Raw genomic sequence first — 8,348 nt, 5'->3', positions numbered from 1 at the left:
CTTTCCTTAGTAGACATCCCTTCCCTCTGTATGTTGTTTCCCTCGCAGATGTTCCTTCTCATGCCAGGTGATCCTCCCCACGAGACACACGTCATCTTATAATAACTTCCGCCTCTATCATGCCTAAGAAATACTACAAAATGACAAATCAATTGAAACTAATTTGCATATATTTTATTGCAAATTATAGCATATTTTAGGCCAAGAGTAAAGTATTGCAGTGTGCATAAATATAATTTCATTGGTTCTGAAACACATAAACTAATGTTTTTTACTGTGTACCTAATCTAACAATGGCAAAAAGCAACTGTAAATTGAGAAATTGTAGAGCATTGTCAATTACTATTATGAAACAATGTTGAACTTTGCAGCACCTCAATATTACAAGCATAGAAGACGATGACAGTACATTTACAAATCTACATTATTTTTAAGTATACATTTTTTCGCATCCAAAAGCAAGTGCACAACATACAAACTGCAGGATGGAATGTGGTGATTTATGAACTAAGCAAGCATCTTTACCCCAGAGCTACAGCTCCACTCCACTTGCATTATTTTTACTATTATACTGTATATAAGTTATTTGACATTGTTATTAGACAAAATGTACATTACATACTATATATTGGCATTAAAATTATTCAATGGCAAATACAGTACACTAATGAAATGCATAAAAACAAAATACAGTATGATTTACCATAGTTTAATTGTACTTTATCCCAAATGTTTGTATAATAGAAAATACTAAAATAATTTCGCAACAATAATACAGGTACTGCATTAATAATAATAAAGTAATATTATAGGAATGTCAATGGATCCTGCATTAGTACCGAATTAATATTGCTAAATATGTAAATAAAACCAAATTATATTTTAATGCAAGAAACATTTTTATCCTATTATATCATCGCTGTAGATTATATAGTAGGCCATCTTAAATCATGTGATACACAAGTAATATATACTGTATACTGATAGATCAAGCCTACAATGTTGCAATTTATGCATTTTAAAGAGCAACGAACAGCTTATAAACGCTACAGTAATTGTATCATGGACGGATTCACAATGGACGAGCAAATATGTAAATGTAATGGAATAAGCTTCACTAATGTGGCTTACTAGTACTAAAGTACTGTATTAGTACCATGGACGGATGAACACAGTAGATATACACAGTAGTATGAGCAAATCTTTAAGTGCGTATCTAATGTGGCTTTTTAAAACTCGAGTATTTATGTGTGTTTGCAGTAGGATTACTCACAAGGATGGTTCTAAAATAGAAGAGCAATGTGTTGAGAATGTCTTGACATTTCAAATAGAATGCTCTATTGTCCATCTTCTGGAAAATGATGAATAGACCAATCTATTTTAAACACCAAGGAATTCTCAACATTTTACAATTTAATAAGCATCCACATTGGTACCACAAGTATACATTGACACCAAATTAAATATACCATGGATGAAAGGAAAACAGACTAGAAAATTTGTAAATGTGATGCATCAAAAAGCTGTACCTAACGTCTTAAGACTATATTAATTGTACTGTGGACGGATAGAAGTTGAATAAGCAAATTTATAAACTTGATGCATCAAATCTAATGTGGCGAAAGTCAACTTTACTACGGACAGATTTACAATGGACGACCACATTAATAAACATGATTTATCAAGATTTTATCTAATGTGGTTTTGAAGACACACTATAAATTAATTGTGGACGGTTGGCAAATGGACAAGCATATATATTTGTTAACATGACACATCAAACTTAAGTATTGTTTGCATGGAATGTTTAAATAAAAATGTATTTTATATATATAATATTGCAAAATTTACATTTAACCTACACAAAAATTTGGTATTTCATAAAAAAATTTATTATATTCTGAAACATTGGTTCAACAAAAATTTTCCTATTACAGTATTATACTTTTATAATAATTAAAATAAGATTAGTTCATATACAGGATTTACAGTAAGTAGCTACTATGAGCCAAATAGAGGTTTTTAATAAACTCGCATAAAGATAATATCGATGATATTACCATAATGTTAAAACATCAAGATGATATTTTTTAAGGCCACTCAAAGAAGGATCTTAAATGAAATTTTTTTGAAGACCCATGTTTTCAAGATTAAACAATTTATAATTTCCCTAACACCTTGTCCCAAACTTGACTTCTAGCACTTTAACAAAGCCTGTACAGGAATGTATGTTTTCATAACCTTCAGAAAGGACTACAAAGTTCATTTAAAAAAACCAAATACTGTACAACTATCACCATGTCTTTAAAGCTCACCGATTGACGAATTTATTCATTAGTATAGTATACTGCCCTCAATTTCATTTATATATGAAACCAGTTAAATTAGTGCAAGTTTCAGAAAGATCCAAGCATACTCTAGTTTCTCCAAACGTTTTAATTGCCATTTTATGTTGTAATTAATGGAGATGATTTCCATTGATGGCTGATAAGGGGTCACTCTTTTATGTCCTCTGATACCCCAGCTGCTGCATCCCCAACTTCATCTATGACGTCTTCTTCATCCTCAATCGCCAAATCTTGCTGGAGTTGCTGCACTAGATTCTGCATTCGACTCTGTAAGGATTAACAAATATTTATAGAAGTTAGCAGTATAAAGTAGGAACGCTATTCAGAAATAGGGATTGGCCCGTGTGCAAGCTCTCCCTGGTCGTTAGATTAGAATATAACAGTGGCTGGTTAACTTTGTTCAATCATGTATTACTAGACTACCCCTGCACCATACTTTTTACCTCTTCTTTCCCTTCACCTTCCTTCCCTCCCTCCCATCATGAATATCTAGATCGATTTTGGGGAGAGGAGGAAAAAAAACAGGTTACAGTTTTAAAAATGACATTTAAAACAGCACTTCATCTAATCTATCTCAACCCATCTATTCTGTCTTAACCCACCTCATCTAATCTGTCCTTATTATTCTTGATATGCGATTCAAATATTTGTTTCAGCATCCTGTTAGTGTACACACCACGATTCAGCACATCAGTAGTTACATCTGTCACAAATTCCAAGTACAACAATTCCTCCTCCCTGCAATAAATAAAACACTCCATATATGTTTGATATGCATGGTGTATCTTTTCAATAATTCTTTTAACAAATTAGCGAATTAGCGCTTTTTGGCAATAATCATTTGGAATGTACTGTACAGTATTGTGTACGCTAAGTGGCATATTATGATGACTATATCTGATGCAGCAAATATCAAACATATATTACAGGCATCCACATAATATAAAACAAGAAAATGTGCTAACAAATCTCAATAAATTAATTATTTGACTTTGACTAATTGATTGATTGACACTTACTCTTGTTGAATCTTCAAAGATGACTGGATGGCTTTTTCCGAATTCAACCTTTGATGTTTTATTGTTGAACTACATGAACAGAAATAATATGATTCAATGTGTGCATACAAGTATATGGTTTTAAAAGAATATTATTTGAATCCTTCTACTCTTTAACCCTTTCCAGTCTGCCCCATTACCATTGCCTGAGGCTGTACCAAAGCTGAGAAATTACTTTATCTACACTAAATGTCGGGTTTTACTGGGCGCAGGCATTTTATTTGGTCTGAATACAGGGGGCTCTCTACAGAAATACTCCTACATCACTCTCAAACAATCCTATAGAGGACAGCCTAGCCATAAAAAAATTATCATGAAATCTATACAGGGCGTACGTACGACTCCCTCGCTATACATATGGTCAAAAAGGACGTCGTCGCGACGCCATACGACTGGAAAGGGTTAAAAGAATGGTATTTTTGAATCTCCTGCTCAACATTTCCCTCCATCCCAATTTGCATCCTCCCCATCTTGATTCCATATCATCTTTCTTACACCTTACTTCTTTACTCCTACTCCTTTAAATTCAATGCATGCATAGGAGTATAGTTTTAGAAGAATATTATTGGAATCCCCTCCCTACTCAACACTTTCCTCCAGTCTCACTTCCTGGCCTCCCCAACATTCTCGCCATCTCGATTCGATCTCATCTAGCTTACTCCTCCTTAACAGCAAGATAATATAATTCCAATGCTCTCCCCTGATATAATTATAGTACAGATAATAAAATAATAGTATTTAGTCCTATGCAATATTGACCTATCATTGATTTTAACATGAACTTTCATGTTTACTGAACTAAGTTTGTGAAATGAAAGCGTAGACTTAACAACCAGCAACACTTGCAATAATGGGCACTTACTTGTATAGAGGTTTTACTTCATTATCATATCCAATATTGTTCTCCACATCGTCTGACATCCATCCAGATGTTTCCCTATAACCTTCAACGGTTGCCATTGTTGCTTCTGTCTCATTGTCGAACGTTTCATTTAGTCCGTTCTTGTACTTAACAGAGTTGTCGAAGTCGTCATGACCCTTTATGCCATTGACCTCTGAAGTTTTTCTAAAAAAAAAAAAAAAAAAAAAAAAAACCACCAAAATTTTTATTCAATTATTATTATTATTATTATTATTATTATTATTTCAACTAGAAAATAAAGAGTAAAAATGTTAGGGGAATATTATCAATATTTTTAAATATTTGTAACCTCACGTACATCATATCAAAATTCTACCCATGTACAGTATCTCTACCCCTGGTAATAAGCTTCAAAGTAGCACACGTCTTTTCTCCACAAATCTACCAAAATAGCTGGAGGTTGAAGGTATACACTTGTGTTTTAAATTAAGCAATTGTTTCCCAGTATGTACTGCCCAATTAGCAAGACCCCACTGGTTAGTAAGTCTTCTTTTGTGGGTTATCCTTGGTGTTTACACCAAATAAATCCAATCTTTCACTCATTCAATGAAATTATTGTTCTACCATAAGATTGTGATAAACTATAAATTACATCATATAAAAGTTAATAAAAATAAAGAAAATCAAATAAATCAGAAAAAGCTGAAATATTACATAAAATATGCTATAAATATCATGAAAATATCAAAATTGACATATTATTATAAAGCTAAAAATTACATTGAATATATACAAAAAAAATTAAAATTCATATTAAGAAAACTCGCCGGAATGTATATAAAATGTCAACATGAAACAACAATGACATACCTTGATCGTTTCTGAGATGATGCGTTCTTTCTCGGTGAGTTATAAACGTTTGATTTTGACAGCCAGGACTGTGCACTTGACTTCTTTGTCCGAGGTGTATAAGGTCTGGCTGGAGCAACAAAACTTGTAGACATTGTATCAAGTACATCACCTGAGTAATGTCTTGGTGTTGATGATCTTTGGGTAAGCCCCACCCTTTCAGATGGTGTCATGGTCCTCTCTGCTCTATTGTTTGTTAATGGACGGCTATTGGATGATAACCCATGACCTGTCTCAGTCTCATCAAAATCTAATTCTTTGAATTCAAAATCCTGTAAAATACGAAAAATACATACATACAATCAATTAATCTGATCATGAATCAATCAATCAATCAATCAATCCCTTAATTAATTAAATAACAAGGCTTGATATAATACAAATAAAACAATGTACAGTACATCATCTTGATCCAGGTTAGAGTTCCTGCTGATGTTACTAGCTCTTGAAGAAGGTCGAGAATTTCCTGTTTGTTTTATCTTATGTCGTTTCAATTGATCATTCTCTGAAACAAAAAAACAATTCACAATTTTATTACTTTGCAAGTTTTTTTTGACAATTCTTTTATATTATGATTTTGTTGGCAATACATTAGTGATATATGTATACACTATGTATTGTAAAGAGTCAATCAATCAATTAGTCAATCAATCAATTCGTAATAAATCAATTATTTCATTGGGTGCATACAACAGTTTGTATGTACTAAAACAATAAGCCAATAGCCAATTAACATCTTGACGAGATTTGATTGACAGATAAACTGACTAATCAGCGAGCATCATTTAGTCATGTGATCAAAAAACTTTTTCTGGGACATTTTAATTTCCTTAGACAGCTGGTTGTCAACGCGAAACATACGTGAGCCTAGGCCTAGATGTCTATGCTTGGTTCTCTCTCTGGGCCAATACGGCTTATTCAAGCCATGAGCCTTACAACGGTGCACCACCAGTTTGCCCTATTATAATCATCATGCATGAGTGTTTTTAAAGTTTTATCTATGGGTTTCAGATCAGTATTTATTTGTTTCAGCCATGTGTGTTTTAGTCGACCTTTGCTTGTAAATACCCAGATTTACACGAGCAGTGTGCATCAGTGACTTGGCCTTGGCCGACAACGAGGTTGACTGAATGCGGCTTTTCCCTCTTCCTTTGGGAGAAAAATACAGAGACTTTTACAACAATTTCCCCGCCTGTTCCATGAAATAGATTAACACTATGAATATATGATTCATTTGCATACTGCCTACCCTGAATTCTCTTTCGTAAAGAAGGTTGATAACAAAGAAAATGTTCACCAACTCGGTAAAGTCTAGCCGCCATTGTCTAAGGTTTTCGTGACTCTGTGGGTGGGGCTTCGCGTCCTTGTCGACAGTCAATTCTTAGTTATAATTGTGCATGCCCGTATCAATATCAATTGACATAAACAAACATAAACACAATATAGGTCTATGTGGATTGACCCAGATTTACATTAGATACGATCATGCACAGTTCCACAAATTGGATTATTATGCAGGCAGTGGTGATAATCTGATTGGCTATAAAGGGCAGCAAATCACTTTACTTATAATTGGCTTAGAGCATGTGATTCAGCTGCCTTGTCACAACCAACCAGCAGAAATTATCAAAGTCAATATCATATTTTCATATTTTGGTTGAACTATTATCTACCTACCATTCATTTATGAACTATTCAACAACAATTTAAATGGCAGCACAAACACTAAATTGAGTAATAACTATTCAATTCAAAATAAAACCCATATACAGTAGAACCTCGATTTTACGTACGGTACGGGACCAGAGGGCGTACGTAAATCGGGGGATTCGTAAAATAGATTAGGTTGGGTTAAATTTGTGGTAACATTTGACCTAATACGTACGTAACGCTCAATAAACGTATGTACGAACAAACGATGTTACCTAGGCTAGACCTAGCCTCTAGGTGTTTTTATTCATCACTTTAAGATGTCATAATAAAGTGTTCAAATAAAACCATGTGTCTAGTGTATTAATCCATCACTTTATATCTTTTATTTAACTAAAATAAAGAACATGAAAATATTGTAAGATTACCTATACGACAAAGGTATAACTTATTCTAAACAACAGAGCTGAGGTGTTGTCTGGGCCTGTTGAGACAATCTAAAACCATGTGCGCTGCATTGGGCGAGCCAACAAATTAGCGTTCGTGTACATGAAACAGCAACCATGTGCTATGCACTGCGCGAGCTAACCAATTAGCATTTGTGTACGAAACTATGTCTACTTAGCTTCGTGTAGAAAATTCAACCAGACGAGTTCTTCCATGGTTTGCCACACAAAGCTAAGGAGGAAAGCAATTATTTTGAGCACCATCGGTAGTTGTTCATCTCACTCAGTTCACGTGGTTTAGATTATAACAACCTAGTATTAGACTCAATCAATGTTGCTGTTTAATGAAAATACGTTGCATTATGGTTTGTTTATTGTTATAGTTTATTGTTATAGTCTTTTTACTTATGGTTGCTCTCAAAAGGGCCGTTTGTTTTGAATATTTTCGTGGTTTTTAATGACGTCATCGTCCATACGAGGCGTACGTAAAACCGAGGGTTCCTATAACTGGGGTACGTAAAAACGGGGTTCTACTGTATATCATTATTTATAATTAAAATATAAAAGCACATAAAAGCACTTTTTTTTTGTAGTACAGTACAGTATATTAAAATTTACAGACTTACTTTTAGTACTGTTAGTCCAGGCTTTAGGCTTTTGGTTGTCAATGCAAGCTAGGACACAAAATTAAATATCTTTATATCAGGAAGGTAACTCTCTTTGTCAAATAAAAAAAGTTAGTCTGGATGGGGATTAAGGAAAACTATTCTCTATTCTTAGATAATAAGCTTTGTCTGCACTATCAAATTTTCTTGGACAAAATACTGTTGTCCCATATAGTCATAATGTGCCTATATATGGTCATAATGTGCCTATATATGGTCATGATGTGCCTATATTTAGTCATGATGTGCCTATATATATATAGTCATGATGTGCCTATATATGGTCATAATGTGCCTATATATGGTCATGATGTGCCTATATATGGTCATAATATGCCTATATATAATCATGATGTGCCTATATATAGTCATGATGTGCCTATATATAGTCATGATGTGCCTATATATGG

General features: G+C 33.6%; 1 protein-coding gene across 1 annotated transcript in view; it reads right to left on the bottom strand.

Annotated features, from left to right (window-relative positions):
* Nucleotides 1-155: 155 nt before the first annotated feature.
* LOC117111926 (spermatogenesis-associated protein 7-like) overlaps nucleotides 156-8,348 on the bottom strand; it is a 14,659-nt gene continuing 6,466 nt past the window's right edge. Inside the window, exons 5-11 of the mRNA XM_033254969.1 lie at nucleotides 7,900-7,947; nucleotides 5,579-5,682; nucleotides 5,139-5,449; nucleotides 4,269-4,472; nucleotides 3,368-3,436; nucleotides 2,951-3,086; nucleotides 156-2,615 (exon numbers count right to left, since the gene is read on the bottom strand). Coding sequence (XP_033110860.1) covers nucleotides 2,496-2,615; nucleotides 2,951-3,086; nucleotides 3,368-3,436; nucleotides 4,269-4,472; nucleotides 5,139-5,449; nucleotides 5,579-5,682; nucleotides 7,900-7,947 — 992 coding nt within the window. The 3' untranslated portion in view covers nucleotides 156-2,495. The remainder of the gene's footprint in view (nucleotides 2,616-2,950; nucleotides 3,087-3,367; nucleotides 3,437-4,268; nucleotides 4,473-5,138; nucleotides 5,450-5,578; nucleotides 5,683-7,899; nucleotides 7,948-8,348) is intronic.

Source organism: Anneissia japonica, unplaced genomic scaffold, assembly GCF_011630105.1.
Source record: "Anneissia japonica isolate Jap-2015-1 unplaced genomic scaffold, ASM1163010v1 scaffold1594_len1068242_cov183, whole genome shotgun sequence".
NCBI classification, from domain to species: Eukaryota; Metazoa; Echinodermata; class Crinoidea; order Comatulida; family Comatulidae; genus Anneissia; species Anneissia japonica.
Note: the sequence above shows the minus strand (reverse complement) of the source record. Positions and strands in the feature narration are given on the sequence as shown.